Source organism: Globicephala melas, chromosome 9 (genome assembly GCF_963455315.2).
Source record: "Globicephala melas chromosome 9, mGloMel1.2, whole genome shotgun sequence".
In the NCBI taxonomy this organism is placed as follows: Eukaryota; Metazoa; Chordata; class Mammalia; order Artiodactyla; family Delphinidae; genus Globicephala; species Globicephala melas.
In genome coordinates this window covers 74,584,925-74,604,945 of record NC_083322.1, presented here as the reverse complement: position 1 = coordinate 74,604,945, position 20,021 = coordinate 74,584,925, and the positions used below count along the sequence as shown (strand labels likewise).

Below are 20,021 nucleotides of genomic sequence, written 5' to 3'. Positions count from 1 at the left end.
AAATGAAATAAACCAAATGCATAGGAAAACAATGGCTTTCCTAAATACTTGAAATAAGCAGTTACAATTAAAAAGAAAAAACGTAAAGTGTAATAAAAAGAGCTCATTTATAATAGCAGTATAAATTAAACCCTATTAGATAACAAAATGCACAAGTAACCTTAGACCCAGCAATGCTCTTTCTTGAGTCTGTCCTATAGAAGTACTTGCAGAAATACAAGAAAATTTGTCACAGCATTGTTCAAATAGAAAAATTGGAAAAAAACGTTTTAAAGGGCTGGAAAAATTTCAAAAAAGGGAAATACCTGTAACTTAATAGATTTAGTTAAAATTGTAATAGTCAGGTTTTTTTTTCCCCACAAAAACCTGATTTCTCTGAATGTGTCCTACAGTGTTTTAGTTATCTGTTACTGTGTAACAAATTACCCCAAAACCAAGTGGCTTAAAAATAACAAAGATGTATTTTTCTCATGATTTTATGGGTTGACTGGGTTCAGCTGGCAGTTTTGCCTTTGCATGGCTAAAAGCAGTCTAGCTGAAATCACTGTTGCAGCTGCATTCATGTGGGAGCTTGGCTGTGTCTGAAATCCCCAAGATGGCCTCTCATCCTCCAAGGCCTTTCTTCACATGGCTTCTCATTCACCTGTCTATCCCTGAGCTTTTACAGCATGGTGGCTACCTTCTAAAAGGGTATTTCAAGAGGACATGCCTGAGATGCAAACTTCTATTAAGCCTCTGCTGGCATCACGTTTGGTAAAGGCCACTGGTCAAAACAGGTCACATTGCCGAGCCCAGCATCAGTGTGGGAGAGGACTACACAAAGGTGTAAATGGTGGGAAGGGTTGTTTGTTGAAGGCCATAAATATAATAGTAATAGTCTACCTCACATGAAGAAAAATGTCCAGGCTATAGTAGATGGAAAAAGATCAAGTCTCTGTGTAGAGTGATTGCATTTTAGGGGGGAGAGGGGAAATCAAAACACAAATTGACCATCATATCATATCAGTTGGAATGCAGAAGCAGTTATAAAGATTCAATTATGTTCTATTAAGCCAAGACATTAAAGAAATTTGCAAAAATGTGAAACAGAACCACTCTTCTCAATAATTTTTTTGTTTAGGGATTATTAAAAATATGTTGATATATAATAGGTTTATTATTGTAATAAAATTTAAAATTTTATCATTAAAAATTTCAAATATGATTGAAATGTCAGTAAATATATCCACCATAAACAAGACCTCTTTGGGGTTCTCAATAATTTTTAAGGGTAAGGAGTTTTGAGAACTGCTGATTATATATTGATGGTATATGCATAGAAAAAAATTTGAAATAATACAAAATAGTACAACAGTGCTTTCCTTTGAAGAGTGAGATAGCAACAGTGAGATGAATGAACATTTCTTTTAATTATGTGGAAAAGATTTAAGTGTAGCAATGAAAGAAAACTCCAGTAAAGAAAAATATTAGTGGAGATGGGAGATTAATGTTCTATGAAAGTGTTTATACTTTTTTGGTTTGTTTTCTTAAAGGAAATTTTGTAATTTTTTTATAGTTTTGTAATAAGCAGAACCGTGTTTTACACTCTACATTGTTGATTTTGTGTATTTTGCCTAATTTTATCATGATTCTAGTACTTGTAATTATTCCTGTAGAAAATATAGGGTGCCGTCTTGATTCATTTTCCCCCTCAGCTATGCTTCTCCCTTCCTTTGTCATCTGGATTACAGCCTCCTGTGGACACAGATCATATTTTACTGTTCTTTTCAAAGTAATAGAAACACTTTGTATTATACTCAGTAGGCACTCAAGGGCTTGTTGAATTATTAACGTTGCAATTTGAATCTATAGTAATATTGATTTTTTGCATGTATAAAAATATTAAGTGAGTTATACACATGATCGATTCTCATCCTATGTCTGTTTTTACCTAGTCTTGTTCTTTTTTGTTCCGACTCTGACCCTGCCTGCCCTACAGTCTGGGTAAATTGTATGAACTAGACAGGGGATGTGTAACTAATTTGTATCAACTTGAGGTCCTGGTCTAGTGAATATGTAAAAAGCAGTACTGATCACTATACTACTTACTTATTACTTATACAATAATCATGTCAATGAATGGTATTGAGGTAATTTTTGTAGTTTGAAACTTTTATAATCTGTCAACATAAACTTTACAATTTGTGTCTTAGTTATCATGGTTTCATGGACTTTGATTTACTGAAGTAATACTTGAATCATTCAGTATATACTGTAATTATATTTTATAAAAGACGCTACAAACATTTTGGAAAATCTTATTTCAGCTAATAATTGCTCTTGTAGATTTATACCCAATATTAAATTTGAAATAACTCAATTTCTGATACTTCTATTTTTAAAGAAATGCATAACTTAACTTAGTCGACTCTTTAGAATTCTTGTAAAATTCTAGTAATATTTTCTAAGTCAAGGTCAATCAATCAACCTTTAAACCAATCAATCAGGCGATGCTGTTGTGGCTTATAGATGCAGTGCCATAGTTCTCTCCTGACAGTTTTCCTTGCTACCCATATACTTAGGTAGCAGCCTAGGCTCTGAGTTTTTCCTGGGTAGGTTGTAAAAAACAGGAGTAAAAGGAAGATATAGTAGAGAAGAAAAGCATACAGACTTGGAGGTTGGAGTGGCATGATGCATTTTGGAGAATAGCAGTAAGTAAAATTTAGATAGGTAAATTATGGCTGTATTATAAGGGGAGCTTGAGGTAGAAGATCTGATAGGTATGATGTGGAAAAGTGTCATAGTATGTTTCAGGAGAAAATCAGTGTTTCAGGAAGATTAGTTTGGCAGTAATGTATATGGTGTCCTGGAGAAGAAACAGAAGCAGGAAGGCTGTGTGAACTGAGCCTGCAGAGGCAATAAAGACCCAGACTGAGGGTGTAGCTATAGAGATGGAGAGCAGATGGCAAATTTGACAGGCATTATGAAGAATGAAATTTATTCCTTTACTCAACAAATATTTGTTAAATACTTGACTGTATATATTTATGCTTCTAATATCTGGACTGAACTTGGCCTATAATTACAATACAATTTTAAGCTTTAAAATTATGTACACTGGTGGTGAAGTTCTTACTATTCTCTTTTCTGGTGATTTGTAATTTTAAAAATAGTTAATCTAGACCTTTCTAAAATGAAGAGTAAACACTTCTTAATCTTCCAAAATAATTTGTACTTTATTTGATTAACAAATTGAAACCAGCTACTTAATTATACATATAAGAAATCCTCTGGCAAGCAAATGGAAGTTCTTAAACAGAGGGCTTTATTTTTTAAGAAAGCTTGCATTTATATTTGTGAACAATTAAGAATGTTCTAGTGCATGGAATTCCCTGGTGGTCCAGTGGTTAGGACTCCGAGCTCTCACTGTTGAGGGCCCAGGTTCAAGAGGTTCAGTTCCTGGTCGGGGAACTAAGATCCCACAAGCCAAGCAGTGCGCCCCCCACCCCCCCCAAAAAAAAGAATGTTCTAGTGCATAAAAAAGTCTTTTCATTGCAGTCTTATAATGCCAGCTATCACTTTTAGCATCTTGTTAGTATGATTTCTAAATCAAGCAATGCTTAAAATAGGTTGTTGGTTTAAAACAAACTGAAAAGTACTTTGATTTCGAGGTCATTTTCTCTGGTTAAAGCCAATAACAAAAGTAGGTATGAATCCACTCAAAGAGCCACATTAATCATTCTTATAAGATAAAGATTTTCCTTAAATTATGTTGATAACACATAATAGTTTGCATATTGGAATATAAGTATGAGGGCAGAGTGAGGCAACGGAGGTAAATCTTCATGTTATAAATAATTTATACCTTAGTGTGTTGATGAGAAAGACTGGAAAATTTCAATTTTAATGGTATTGTCTTCATTGACAACAAGCAAAGTAATTTTTTCTTCTTACTGTCATAACTGTAAATATACTGCCTATAGCATTGCTTTTTTTTTTCCCTATTAGATCCCAATGAAAGCCCTGACTTTTAATGCTTTCATTCTGTTGGAACTAATATTTTGCTTTCTGTGTTGTCTTCCTGGACAGTCATAAGATTCATTGTTGTAATTCTTGTATACGTTTATTAATTTTTTCCTTTATATTTCTCCTGTTATCTATTTCCAAGATTTCTATTTCATTGGTTGATCTGGGACCTTCCTCAGCATAGGCCCCTATTCGTTCTTCATTCTAAACATTGAAAATGCCCAGCAATACCACTACTGGACATATACCCTGAGAAAACCGTAATTCAGAAAGAGACGTGTACCAGAATGTGCATTGCAGCACTATTTACAATAGCCAGGACATGGAAGCAGCCTATGTGTCCATTGACAGATGAATGGATAAAGAAGATGTGGCACATATATACAATGGAATATTACTCAGCCATAAAAAGAAACGAAATTGAGTTATTTGTAGTGAGGTAGATGGACCTGGAGTCTGTCATACAGAGTGAAGTAAGTCAGAAAGAGAAAAACAAATACCGTATGCTAACACATATGTATGGAATCTAAAAAAAAAAATGGTTCTGAAGAACCTAGGGGCAGGACAGGAATAAAGACGCAGACGTAGAGAATGGACTTGAGGACACAGGGAGGGGGAAGGGTAAGCTGGGACGAAGTGAGAAAGTGGCACTGACATATATACACTACCAAATGTAAAATAGATAGCTAGTGGGAAGCAGTTGCATAGCACAGGGAGATCAGCTCAGTGCTTTGTGACCACCTAGAGGGGTGGGATAGGGAGGGTGGGAGGGAGACGCAAGAGGGAGGAGATATGGGGATATATGTATACGTATAACTGATTCACTTTGTTATACAGCAGAAACTAACACAACATTGTAAAGCAGTTATACTCCAATAAAGATGTTAAAAAAATAAACATTGAAAATGGATTATTATCATGGATATTTACTTAGTTTGGGGCCTCCTGTACGTTAACTGTGTCCACTTTGGGGAAAGTCATTTATTGTCATTGCACTAATAATTGCTTATACATGGATAGCTTACGACACATCTCTAGCTTTGTTTCCTTACTTTTCTCTAGTCCAAATTTCTTGCTTTCAGGATCACTTTTATTGCATGCTACGATGTCAGCTACCATGGAGGGCTAATTAACAAGGTAAATGTTATACTAAACACACAGAATGGAATTCAGGGCCCAAGCTAGCAAAGGTTCAAAGGTTTGCTCACTTTTTCATTCACTGAGCAAATGTTTATGTATCTATTAAGTGTGAGTCAGTTTAAAAAGACTAAATTGTAACTTAGATTTTTAAGAATTGATTGGATAAGTATAAGATAGGAGTGACCTAGTTTGGAAGCAGTTTGTATGAAAAAAGTCTTGGGGTTTAGCTGACTGCAAGCATAATATCTCTTTCTGTGAGACTTGATTACAAAGGAAAGTAAAAAAAAAATTTAGGTTTCCCTGATTGAAATGTTGTGTCCTTGTATTCAGCTTGTTAGATTTCTCCTGGGATATTATATCTATAGTAGATACTAGATATGTTTACCATTCCTGCTCATGCAAAGCCCCTTTGAAATAAACCTGCATCTATATTCGTCTGTATCTTTGATTTCAACTGTAGGACCAAGGGGAGATATCTGTCCAAAGGATGGGTAGTCTTCAGGCTGGCCAATTTCCAGGGTGGCTAGTTGAGTTGTTGTCATGATCAAAATAAGGAACTGGTACAATCAGATTTATTTGAAGAATTTAGATTTGGGAAATTGAGAAATGCAGATTTGGTGCAGAGGAGAGTGTGTGTCTGGAGCAGAAAGATCGTGATAATTAGGACTAGAATAACCATAATGGAACGTAGGCAGGATGAGTAAGTTAGAAAGGCATTCAGCAAATGAAGAATGGAACATCAACACTATGAAAGCAACCTATATTCATCCTATGCTTTGAGATGTGGGAATTGGACATACGGCTTTTGTGGTCTTCTGCATATATCCCTTTCTGTAACATTAAGATGGTACATTGTTGTAACAGTTTACTAAACTTTCTTTTGAATAATTAATTTTTATATATGGATGTAGGATGAGCAGGGATTTTAAGAGTTTTCTAGATTATCAATTTTCATGAGATATTACTTATAAAATCCTGGACAGATGAAAAATCTATCATAATCTTAAAGAAGTTTGGAAATTGTATGTTTTCTCTCAGTAGCCTATTTTATATTGAGGTTTCCAATAATAAGGGTTATTAATTATTTTATCAAACCTGAATCCCTTATTGTATCATTTAAATTAAAATTTTTTATTAGTTTCAAAATTGCAAAGATCTATACTCTAAAGAAGAATATCAAGGTGAAACTTCATTTTTTTAAACTGAAAATTTAAATGAAAGCATTTGACATCTCAGGAAAATTCTGAGGTGCTGGCCTCAGGATATGTACAAACTAAGATTGTTTATACCTAATGAATAAAAACAACTTTTTTTTTTAAACATCTTTATTGGAGTATAATTGTTTACATTGTTGTGTTAGTTGCTGCTATATAACAAAGTGAATCAGCTATATGTATACATACATCCCCATATCCCCTCCCTCTTGCGTCTCCCACCCTCTATCCCACCCCTCTAGGTGGTCACAAAGCACAAGCTGATCTCCCTGTGCTATTAAAAGCAACTTTTATATAATATAGTGAGAACTGTGAAGGTTACTGTGATAAGTTGGCTCCGTTGATTAAACATAGCATTTAAGATAGGATGATTATTAGTCAGTGAGTTTTGTTTTGCTTTGTGGCTATGGACTTCTCCAGACTTTGAATTCTAGCCAACCGTATCACAATGTCTGCCATTATTAACAGTAGGATCAGGCAAAAAAAATATATATCAGCAGAATGTAAACACATTTATTAGACATTCATAGATTATATTCTATTAATAATAGGCTTAACTACAAGTTTTCAGACAAAAATCTAATTCCTTGATGGCAGGGATCATGTCTTGAAAAATCTAATATTCTCTGATAGGAGTTAGCACACTGCCTTGCACTAAAAAGTTATGTCCTACATGTTTGATTAAGATAGGTGTTATGGTTTTCTGTTGATGCCTAACAAACCATCCCCAAACTTAGTGGCTTCAAACAGCAAATATTTTTGATCTCTCACAAATCTGAGGCTGACTAGATTTAGCATGGCAGATCTTCTACTTCATGTTGTCAGCTGAAGCTACAGTCATCTGGAGGCTTGGCTTGGTTGGAATATCCAAAATGGCTCAGTCTTGTGGCTGGTACTTGGTACTGACTCTTAGCTGGTAGCTCAGCAGGGCCCTCAGTTCTTTTCCATGCAACCTTTCATGATGGTGTGGGCTTCTTACAGTATGGTGTTAGGATTCTAAACACATGAAAGTGGAAGCTGCAGATTTCCTAAGGCCTGGCCTCCGAAGTTTCACAGCATTGTGTTCACTGCATTCTTTTGGTGAAAGCAGCACGTGGGGCTAGTCCAGATATCAAAGTGTTTTTTTCCTCACTTGTATTATTTAAATTCAAATCAGATATCCTTTCCCTGGACAAAAGGTTCTTCTGAAGTCCTGGAGGATTTGAAAAGAATAGAAAGATAGAAATGAGAAATGAGAAGAGGGATTGCTACCTTTCTTCTAATTGTCCTCCCTTTTCCAAAAGAAACACACTGGCCTGGTTGCCGTAATACATTGGTATCCCAACATGATTTTATTTGTCCTTGGGGTAGGCAAAAGATATTGAATGCAAAAAACATTTCACATAGTAAAAATCTCTGCTCTATTTTTAATAACCAGACACTTGTTTGTGACTTATGGGGAAAATAGGCCTGAGTTATGGGTCTTTGGAAAGATTTCTCACACCTCTTCTACTGACCTATAAATTATATTCCTTCTCCCTGTGCCCTGAGAGGAAACTTTATTCATTTGAGGACTCAAGTAGGCAATGAGGCAATCAGTAGCACTTCTTTTCAAGTACCAGCACAGGTACCCTCCTGTTTCATAGGGCTCTCCAGTTGAGTGGTCATTTTCTAAGCAGTAAAATCACTAAGATTAAATTAATTTTATTCTGTAACATAATCTGAACATTTCCTTCTGCTCTATTTTCCTGAAATTCAGCTAGGAATCTTGGTAATCTTCTGGTGGCACTTAATTTACTGCAATGGCCCCATTTTGTAGGACAGAAGTTTAAAACTGTGATGTGTCACAATCCATTTATAGAAATTTGTTTGTTCTTTAGATTTATAGAAACTTGATTTTCATGACATATAAAGCAAATGGTTTTAAAAGATTCAGAAGTGATTTATAGTTAATACTTCATGATGCAAGGGATGATGTGAAATAATAGTGAAAATATTTTTTAGAGTTTTACAGTGAAAGTTATAAGTACATTTATTTCTTTTTATGTTCTTCCTTAATTGGATAAGAGTAAAACATTTATAAGTTATATGTTTTTTGTGACAACATTTTTATGATATGCTTTCTGGAAAGCTTGAGGAATTCAGGAATCATTATTAGGGTTAAAATTAAAATATAATGTGGGGGACTGAAGAAAAAGACATTAGATTTAGAAAGGTTTTATGACATACTGAAAATATAAAAAATTAATTTCACACATTACTAACTCTGCTTGTGAAATACTGCATAGAATCCTAGAGAGCTTTCTAATATAATTTTAAGTACTCTGTTCCAAGATATATTTGAGAAAAATAGGAAGTTAAATACACAGCAGGAAATACCTATTTTAATTTTGTTCCTTTTGCCTATGAGAAGAATAAAGATTTTTTTAATGTGAGAGTATATGTTGAATATTGCTTGAGAGATCTAATTAGGTTTATAAAGCTTTAAAGTTATGTAATCAAGACTTTGCCATAAATGTTAACAGATTACATATTAGATATGAAATGTGGGGGTGGGACAGCAACTGTAGAGAGTCTCTTGCTGAGCGCTGGTGGAGAGAAAAAGGTTTTAAATCACGGTTTCAATTTTGTGGTCATTTTGCTTCTTGTCCTCCCTAGTCTTTAGTGGTACCTATAGTCATAACTTATTCACCATGGAACCCAGGTCTAATGGAAAGAAAATTTTTTTACAGGGTCACAGTGTGTGGTAAGGACAAAGAAAAACTTCTGTAAACTGACACACACTATTGGTTTTTCATCTTCTATTTCTCTAGCTACTTATGCTACATTTTATAAAATTCCATTAACCTCTTTCTCATATAATGCATTAATATTTCAGGTCCCATTTTTAATCTTTGTACATTTTCTATTTTTCTTAAGATACTTTTCCTTTTTTGAAATTTATAAAAACTTGTCATCTGAGGGAATTTTTAAGTTTTACCATATTTAGATTTGTTTTGAACTGGCTTGACTTGGTAATTTAAAATTACATGAATGCCAGTTGAAATTTTCACTTTTTGTAATTTTATGGTATAGTTTAATATTTCTGTGAAATTACACATGTAATTAAAAATATTTCTACATTGTACTGAAGATTTTTGACTCCATGTAAAGACAACTAAAATGCTTGAGTATATTACTGTTCTTAAAGAAAACACAACTAATGATAAGTTAACTAATGATTTGAATTTTCATTCATGTTTATAATTCAGTACTGTAATTATTTTCCTTTTTTAACTTACAACAACAACTAGATAAGAAATCTCTTTATAAATTAGTCTCTTTGTCATCTCAGTTTAGTGCAGAGAATAAGTTATAATGGAAAAGAATTTGCCCCTTAGGGTTAAGAAGCCCTTGTGTAATCAAGTATTATGAAAGTTACTGAAATCGAAGCTTTAATGAAGAATGGTATAGAATGTTATCAAAAGACATGAATATCTTTGAAGTGATCTTAATCCCACTGTTGGAAGGTGCTTTCAGATTACACTTGTGGCAGATAATATACTACATTACTTTATATACGGGAAAATAAATTTACGTTTAAAAATTAGAAATGTCCTAATTTTCATTTCAGATCTGCTCTCCACAGTGGCTGGTGTCTTTCTACATTATTGCTTATTCATGGATAGTTTTACAACATATCTCTAGCTCTGATTCCTTACTTTTTCTCTAGTACAAAATTCCTTGCTTTCAGGATCACTTTTATTGCATGCTATGATGTCAGCTACCATGGAGGGCTAATTAACAAGGTAAATGTTATATTAAACACACAGAATGGAATTCAGGGCCCAAGCTAGCAAAGGTTCAAAGGTTTGCTAACTTTTTCATTCACTGAGCGAATGTTTATGTATCTATTGTGAGTCAATTTAAAAAGGCGAAATTGTAACTTAGATTTTAAAGAATAGATTAGATAATAAGTACAAGATAGGAGTAACCTGGTTTGGAAGCAGTTTGTATGAGAAAAGTTTTTGGATTTAGCTGACTCCAAAAGTAATATGAGCTCTTTCTGTGAGACTTGATTTACTGATATAAGAAACTCAACTAACCCTAAGCAGGATAAATTCAAAGAAAAACACACCTAGATTTATCATAGGCTGCTGAAAACCAAAAATGAAGAGAAAGCTTCATATAAGAAGATTTAGGCTTCATATAAGCTTATTTCAGATACCTCATGGCACGCATACATTAGATGATTCACTAGAAGAGCTCACAGGATTCAGGCAGTTACACTCACAATGCTTTATTACACTGAAAGCATGTAAAGCTGAATCAGTAAAGGAAAAAGATGCATCAGGTAGAGTCAGGAGGAAACCAGGCACAAGCTTTCAAAGTCCTCCCTCATAGCGATCACATGGGACACACTTCTTCTCCTGAAGTGAACTGCAGCAACACACGCAAAGTATTGCTGACCAACTCACTGAAGCTGACATAAAAAGAAATAGAAGAATTTTAATAGCTCTACATCTATTAGAGAAATTGAATTCTTTGGGTAGGCAATCATTTCTTAAATGGGGCACAGAAAATACTAATCATGAAAGAAAAAATGGTAAATTGGACTTCATCAAAATTAAACCCTTCTGTTATTTAAAAAATACCATTAAGGAACCAAGATGGTGAAGTAGAAGTATGTGCTCTCACTCCCTCTTGCGAGAACACCAGAATCACAACTAGCTGCTGGACAGTCATCGACAGGAGGACGTTGGAACTTACCAGAAATGATACCCCACATCCAAAGACAAAGGAGAAGCCACAATGAGATGGTAGGAGGGGTGCAATCACAGTAAAATCAAATCCCATAACTGCTGGGTTGGTGACTCACAGAGTGGAGAACACTTACACCACAGAAGTCCACCCACTGGAGTGAAGGTTCTGAGACCCACGTCAGGCTTCCCAACCTGGGGGTTCAGCAACGGGAGGAGGAATTCCTAAAGAATCAGACTTTGAAGCCTAGTGGGATTTGATTGCAGGATGTCGACAGGACTGGGGGAAACAGAGATTCCACTCTTGGAGGGCACACACAAAGTAGTGTGCACCTCGGGACCCAGGGGAAGGAGCAGTGACCCCATAGGACATTGAACCAGACCTACCTGCTAGTGTTGGAGGGTCTCCTGCAGGGGTGGGAGGTGGCTGTGGCTAACTGTGGGGACAAAGACACTGGCAGGCGAAGTTCTGGGAAGTACTCCTTGCTGTGAGCCCTCCCAGAGTCCGCCATTAGGCTCACCAAAGAGCCCAGGTAGGCTCCAGTGTTGGGTTGCCTCAGGCCAAACAAACAACAGGGAGGGAACCCAGCCCCACCCATGAGCAGTTAAGCGGATTAAAGTTTCACTGAGCTCTGCCCACCAGAGCAACACCCAGCTCTACCCACCACCAGTCCCTCCCATCAGGAAACTTGCACAAGCCTCTTAGATAGCCTCATCCACCAGAGGGCAGACAGCAGAAGCAAGAAGAACTACAATCCTGCAGCCTGTGGAACAAAAACCACATCCACAGAAAGAGAGACAAGATGAAAAGGCAGAGGGCTATGTACCAGTTGAAGGAACAAGATAAACCCCCAGAAAAACAACTAAATGAAGTGGAGATAGGCAACCTTCCAGAAAAAGAATTCAGAATAATGATAATGAAGATGATCCAGGACCTCAGAAAAAGAATGGAGGCAAAGATCGAGAAGATGCAAGAAATGTTTAACAAAGACCTAGAAGAATTAAAGAACAAACAAACAGAAGTGAACAATATGATAACTGAAATGAAAACTACACTAGAAGGAATCAATAGCAGAATAATTGAGGCAGAAGAACGGATAAGTGACCTGGAAGACAGAATGGTGGAATTCACTGCTGTGGAAAAGAGTAAAGGAAAAAGAATGAAAAGAAATGAAGACAGCCTAAGAGACCTCTGGGACAACATTAAACACAAGAACATTTGCATTATAGGGGTCCCAGAAGGAGAAGAGAGAGAGAAAGGACCAGAGAAAATATTTGAAGAGATTATAGTCGAAAACTTCCCTAACATGGGAAAGGAAATAGCCACCCAAGTCCAGGAAGCGCAGAGAGTCCCATACAGGATAAACCCAAGGAGAAACACGCTGAGACACATAGTAATCAAATTGGCAAAAATTAAAGACAAAGAAAAACTATTGAAAGCAGCAAGGGAAAAACGACAAATAACATACAAGGGAACTCCCATGAGGTTAACAGCTGATTTCTCAGCAGAAACTCTACAAACCAGAAGGGAGTGGCATGATCTACTTAAAGTGTTGAAAGGGAAGAACCTACGACCAAGATTACTGTACCTGGCAATGATCTCATTCAGATTAGGCGGAGAAATCAAAAGCTTTACAGACAAAAGCTAAGAGAATTCAGCACTACCAAACCAGCTCTACAACAAATGCTAAAGGAACTTCTCTTAGTGGGAAGCACAAGGGAAGAAAAGGACCTACAAAAACAAACCCAAAACAATTAAGAAAATGGTCATAGGAACATACATATTGATAATTACCTTAAACGTGAATGGATTAAATGCTCCAACCAAAAGACACAGGCTGGCTGAATGGATACAAAAACAAGACCCATGTACATGCTGTCTACAAGTGACCCACTTCAGACCTAGGGACACATACAGAATGAAAGTGAGGGGATGGAAAAAGATATTCCATGCAAATGGAAATCAAAAGAAAGCTGGAGTAGCAATACTCATATCAGATAAAATAGACTTTAAAATAAAGAATGTTACAAGAGACAAGGAAGGACACTGCATAATGATCAAGGGATCAATCCAAGAAGAAGATATAACAATTATAAATATATATGAACCCAACATAGGAGCACCTCAATACATAGGGCAACTGCTAACAGCTATAAAAGAGGAAATCGACAGTAACACAATAATAGTGGGGGACTTTAACACCTCACTTACACCAATGGACAGATCATCCAAAATGAAAATAAATAAGGAAACAGAAGCTTTAAATGACACAATAGACCAGCTAGATTTAATTGATATTTATAGGACATTCCATCCAAAAACAGTAGATTACACTTTCTTCTCAAGTGCGCAGGGAACATTCTCCAGGATAGATCACATCTTGGGTCACAAATCAAGCCTCAGTAAATTTAAGAAAACTGAAATCATATCAAGCATCTTTTCTGACCACAATGCTATGAGATTAGAAATGAATTACAGGGAAAAAACATAAAAAATGATATATGCATAGATGTATGTGTAGAACTGTACACTTAAAATGTGTACATTTTATTGTGTATAAATTATACCTCAAAGTTGATTTCTAAAAACTAAAAAAAAAATGTTGTGAGGGGAGGTAGGAATTAAAAACAAGCATACAACTCTTTTGAGAAGTTTGAGTATAAAACAAAAGCAGAGAAATGTGGAAATAGCTGAAGAGGAAATAAGGTTGAGAGTTTTTTAGGGGGAGTGAGTTAGTAGAGAGGGAGAAATTTAATTAGGGAGAGAAGGAGGCTCGTTGGAGCAATTTCTTTAGGTAGACAAGAAAGGTTGGTTGTGGTGTGTAATTCAAAGGATTGACCGCAGATAGGATCATGGACAGTTCATTTATAGTTAACAGAAGGGAAGATGGAGTATAAAGATACAGATGCTTTAAGATTGGTAGACATTTGGGAGTTTGTGGAAGTTCTCTTCTGATTGGTCAGTGAAGTAGGAATTAAAATCATCAGCTGAGAGTAGGAATGGGGAGATGGTTTTGGGGTTTTGAGGATCAGGTAGAATGCACGAAACAATTAAATAGGACAGTAGCAAAGTGAATGGACTATGGGGAGGAGGACACTGCATGATTACCAGGCAGCAGTAAGAGCTCGAGTCAGGTTCCTGGTCATAAGTTTTAGGTGTTGTTTTAGTTGTTTTCTCCACCTTGTTCAGCTGCATGGGTGCTCACATGGACTAGGTGGAGAGTTGGATTTTACCAAAATTATATTTTTGCTAAAGGAGTAAAACTAGTAAGAGCAAAGGAGTTGAGGGAGCATATTTAAAATGGTGATTATAATTGACTAAAGAATTTGAAATGGGTAAGGAGAGAAAGGAGAAGGTTGGAAGGTGACATTAGATTCATGTATGGTCAAAACGTTTTGGGGTTTGAGTACATAAAAGTGTGTGCCGAAAAGATAAGAGGAACAATCAGAGTGGGTAATGACAAGGACTAGGGTAATGGTTCTCCAAGTATCATCTTGAGACCTCTCGGGGTCCTGAAGACCCTTTCATGGTGTCTGCAAGCTCAAAACTATTTTCATAATAATGAAAATATGAGTAGACTGTGGCTACATGGTAAGTGATGACTAATGAAATATGTGCTCATGTGTTCTTGTGCTTTTAAATTTTGTTTTGTTTTTGAATACAGTAAATGTCAATTGGATTAGATCCTAGAACAGAAATACATCAGAGCCTCAATAATGTTTTAAACAATTTTAGATTTATAGAAAAATTTCAAAGATAGTACAAAGAATTCCTGTATACCCCAAACCCAGTTTCAGTTTCTCCTAATGTCATCTTATATTACCATTGTACATTTGTCATTACTATTACTTTGCTATTAACTAAATTTCAGACTTTTTTTTTTATTACTATCTCTTTTCTTTTCTAGGATCCAATCCAGGAGACCATATTGCATTTAGTTGTTATGTCACCTTAGTCTCTCTGGTCTGCGAGTCTCAGCATTTTTAATTTTTCATGACCTTTTAGTTTTGAGGAATATAGGTCAGATATTTTGTAAAACATTCCTCAAATTGAGTTTCTTCTAATGTTTGTATCATGATTATACTGGGTTTATGGCTTTTTAGAGGTAAGGTGCCCTTCTCATCATATCAAGGGTACATGATATTCACATGACATCATGGGTGATGTTAACCTTGATCAAGGCAGTGTTTATCAGATTTCTCCACTATAAAGTTACTGTTTTCCTCTTTCCATACTCTCTTCTTAGGAAGGAAATCACTATGTCCAGCCCATTCTCACTGGGGAGGCGGCAGAGACAACTCCTCCTAGAGGGGGAAATACCTATATATATTATTTGGAATTCTTCTGAAAAAAAGATTTGTCTCTTATTCTCTAACATTTATTTATTTGTTTAGTCATTTTATTTATATCAATATGGACTCATGTATATTTATTTTATACTTTGGGTAATAATTCACTACTACGTTATTTGTTCTGTTGCTCACATTGTTCCAACTTTGACCATTGGGTGTTCTTTCAGGTTGGCTCAATATTTAAAAGTGTAAATGTTTGGTCTAGTTCATGATAATAGGATTGAGTTGCTGAGGCCGGGAAGAAGACAGTATTGTTGTAGGAGATTTTTAGGAATTCAGAGTTCAGGGAGTGAGAAGGAAGAGTAGTTTCAAAACATGACAGTGAGCCAGAGCTAAAATCATCTAGAAATGAAAGGGAGGAATTGAATGATAGATGACAGCTTCATGAGTTTCGGAATAGCGTTGGGTGGATGGTTCGAGGGGAGAGAGGGAGAATGATCTGAAATGGTAATATTACCTCTAGGGCCAGTGGTTTCTTCCAGGGCTATGAGAGGAAAAGCAGTCCTCTTTGAGAAGATTGCAGGGAAAGCAGTGTCTTCAGAGAAGAGTCAGGCTTCTTGTTAGAACAAGAAGAAAGTGATAGTGAGAGAACTGTTGAAGATATAGAGGATTTTGCTGGTAACAGATTGTCAATTCCAGAAGGCACAGTAAAAGGGAACCTCCTTCCAGTATTAGGATGGAATAGGAGATGAAGGTAAAATAGAGGGCCTGCAAAGAGTTACGAAGATCAGTGTGCAAGGGCTGAGTGTAACCTGGGAGCTGTAGTTTCTTGTGGTTCCTGACATCAACAGCGGGGAAGGGAAAATGACTTTAGTCCTGGTGGAGGCAGGTAGTGGTGGTGAGGCTGTGAAAGTTCCTGGGGGGTGCTGTTTTGAGGTCTCCCTTTTGAGCTCTGCAGAGGAAGGCAAAGAAGTATGGAGAGGGACAATTTTACTGAGTATTCATGTGAACTCAGTTATGCAATTGAGGGCTTCCATTTGATCTCTATCAAGTGAATGATAAGAGGCCTGGAGCTGTCTGGTGTTACTAATGTATATATAGTATATACACAGAAAACTGCACAAAACATAAGTGTTCAGCTTGATGAATTTTCACTAGATGAACACACCTGTGTAACCAGCACTTAGATCAAGAAACATAATATTACCAGAACCCAAGAATTAACTGCCTCAAGAGCAACCACTCTTCTGATTTTTAACAAAATTGATTAATTTTGCCTGTTCTGGAAGTTTATATAAATGCAATTGTATAGCAGTACTCTTGTTTGCCTTCCCTTTCCCAATATTGTGACATTGATGTAGTTATAGTTTGCTTATTGTCGTTGTGTAGAACTCCATGTATGATACACTATAATTTATCCATCCTACTCTTGATGGACACTTGGTCTCTTTCTAGTTTTTTTTTTTTTTTTTTTTTATGATTTTTTTTTTTTTAACATCTTTATTGGGGTATAATTGCTTTACAATGGTGTGTTAGTTTCTGCTTTATAACAAAGTGAATCAGTCATACATAAACCTATGTTCCCATATGTCTTTCTTTCTAGTTTTTGACTGTTTACAAAAACTGCTGCTGTGAATGTTCCTGAACATATCTTTCAGAGACATATATTCACATTTCTGTAAGATATATATATATATATTTAAAATTAATTTATTTTCGGCTGTGTTGGATCTTTGTTGCTGCACGTGGGTTTTCTCTAGTTGCAGCAAGCGGGGGCTACTTTTCATTGCAGTGGCTTCTCTTTGTTGCGGAGCATGGGCTCTAGGCTCACAGGCTTCAGTAGTTGTGGCACGTGGGCTCTGTAGTTGTGGCTCGCGGGCTTTAGACTGCAGGCTCAGTAGTTGTGGCGCACGGGCTTATTGCTCCTTGGCATGTGGGATCTTCCTGGACCAGGGCTCGAACCCGTATCCCCTGCATCGGCAGGTGGACTCTCAACCACTGTGTGACCAGGGAAGCCCAAAAAGGGCTATTTTTTATCCTGAAAAAATAAAATGCATATCTCTCAAGTAATTCTTCATGTATGAATAAATGAATTAGTGAATATATATTTTTTTCTTAACCATTTTTTTAAATGGAAATTAGACAACAGAAACATTAGAATGTATTCTTTGCAAGAACCTGTGTTGTTCATTATGAAGTATCTGTATACTTTGATAGACAGCTGAGTAGAGGCTATACAAGTTGATATTCTTTGATAATAATATTGCATAGTAATAACACTTTTATTGCAAGGTACTGTAATAAGTGCTTTTATTTACATTTTTTCATTTAATTCTCACAATAATCCATTGAAAGTAGGTACTGTGGTTAGCCCTATTTCGTGAATGAAAAAAGTAAGGCAAATAACCTGCCCAAGGTTATACTATAAGTAAGAATAGAATCAGGATTCAGTTTCTGTCAATTCTGTCCCGGTTTCTACTACATGATAATGCTGATTAAAATTAAGAAGGCTAATGCAGGGTTTGTGCCTGACTTAGGAGGTTAGGAAATTCAGCTAGAGCTAATAAAGTTTCCCCTCAAGAAACAGTTTTTAAGTTCATTCTCCTATAGATGGATGGGTGAAGAAAACTACATTGTACTTTGACAGAAGTTTTGCTTGAGATAAATTTGTTTTGCATTTCCTTTAGCTTCCTTTTTTCTTATTTATACTTAAGTAAATTCCAATCTTATGAATAACTATTGTTAAGACTAAGGTCATTATCTTGGATATTACCACTTTTACTTCTGTTTTATGACTATTAAGCTTTCAGGGAACCAAGTGGCTTGCCTAGATAGATTGTTACTGTAGTAAAGAACTGAAATATAAGCAGATTAAATTAATGCTTTCTATAAAGTTAGTTTTGGATGCACGTCTTTTTATATTTGCAGTTTTAAAATGTTTTTCGCAGTTTTCTTTTTTTTAATGAATTTATGTATTAACTTATTTATTTTTGGCTGTGTTGGGTCTTCGCTGCTGTGTGCAGGCTTTCTCTGGTTGCGGCGAGTGGGGGCTACTCTTCCTTGCGGTGCGCGGGCTTCTCATTGCGATGGCTTCTCTCATTGCGGAGCACGCGCTCTAGGCGCGGGGGCTTCAGTAGTTGGGGCACGCAGTGGTTGTGGCACAAGGGCTTAGTCGCTCCGCGGTATGTGTGATCTTCCTGGGTCAGGGATCGAACCCGTGTCCCCTGCATTGGCAAGCAGATTCTTAACCACTGCAGCATGAGGGAAGTCCCTCTACAGTTTTCTTAAGATGCATTATCTACTTGGAATTATTTAATTGAAACTAGGGGAAAATGTCCAGTATGTTTTGCAGCTGGTATTACTAAAAGCTGAATGAAAAATTGCAGAGCCAATTTCATCATGTTATGATATTTATACTTTTGTCAAAATTGTTGCTTTTTTTTTTTTTTTTTGTGGTACGCGGGCCTCTCACTGTTGTGGCCTCTCCCGTTGTGGAGCACAAGCTCTGGACGCGCAGGCTCAGTGACCATGGCTCACGGGCCTAGCCGCTCCGCGGCATGTGGGATCTTCCCGGACCAGGGCACGAACCTGTGTCCCCTGCATCGGCAGGTGGACTCTCAACCACTGCGCCACCAGGGAAGCCCAAATTGTTGCATTTTAATGCTTGTTTGTGCACACTGGTTTTGAAATGAACCCAGTAATTTATGTTTGAAACTGCTTTAATTTCACAAGTAACAAAGTAGATAAATTTTATAGGATTACTTCTATTCTTGGTAATCTGACTATAAAGAAAATATATTCAAAATTTTAACATTTTTCTATGTTAATTTTCAGGTTGAAAGTTTAGAACAGATGTGGAAAGATGTTCACTTCAGAGAAAGGGGTTGTGGAGGAATGGTTGTCAGAGTTTAAGGTAATATTTACTGTTTTAATATAATAGTTATATTCCAGAGAAGTTGTGTCTGTGGTTTAAATTCCAGTGACTTTTTTTTTTTTTAATGGCTAAAAAGCTAAATATCTGTGGAAGCAAAACAATGTTCCAAAAAATCTTATTAGGGGATTATTTACACATAGTAATCTTTCCTAGGAAATTGACTCCTTTTTTCACCAAGTACTTTAGTTTGTTTTCTCCCTTTTATGGCAACACCACAAAGAATGGTTAAAGTCTCTGAAAGTTGATGTCATTCTCTCCAACCAGCATGAAAGATTCACTGTTGAAATGTTTCTCCCAATTTGGGGGGCACTAGGAGTGGGCAGATCAACGATGAGGAGGAGATGGGAAGATATTTGCCCAACTTTCTATCAGTGCATCTTTCTCTAGTTGGCTAACCCAGTGCCTATATAAGCGGTATATAACTCTTGGTTAGTTGATGAAGAAAAATAAAACTCTGTTTTCTTGTCTCATGAACTCTTCTTTATGATAGTTAAAATAGTGTTCCTTTAACCAGTTAACTAACTTCTTTTTGTCCCCTGGGTCTTGTTGTTACACATAATTATGTGAGCTTCCTGATCATGAACCACAGGAAGGAAGGGTTTGGGCTGAAATTGTCATTTTTTGTCCAGCCAAGTTAGCCCAAGGCCTCGGACAAAAGTCAGACTTATTGGCTTGTTTCAGTGAGGCAGACTATACAATAGGTACCCTGTAGGCATC

General features: G+C 36.4%; 1 protein-coding gene across 1 annotated transcript in view; it reads left to right on the top strand.

Moving 5' to 3' along the window:
- The window catches only part of HYCC1 (hyccin PI4KA lipid kinase complex subunit 1), an 81,221-nt gene that overhangs the window by 15,971 nt on the left and 45,229 nt on the right, over positions 1-20,021 (top strand). Inside the window, exon 2 of the mRNA XM_030857060.2 lies at positions 19,205-19,283. Coding sequence (XP_030712920.1) covers positions 19,233-19,283 — 51 coding nt within the window. The 5' untranslated portion in view covers positions 19,205-19,232. The remainder of the gene's footprint in view (positions 1-19,204; positions 19,284-20,021) is intronic.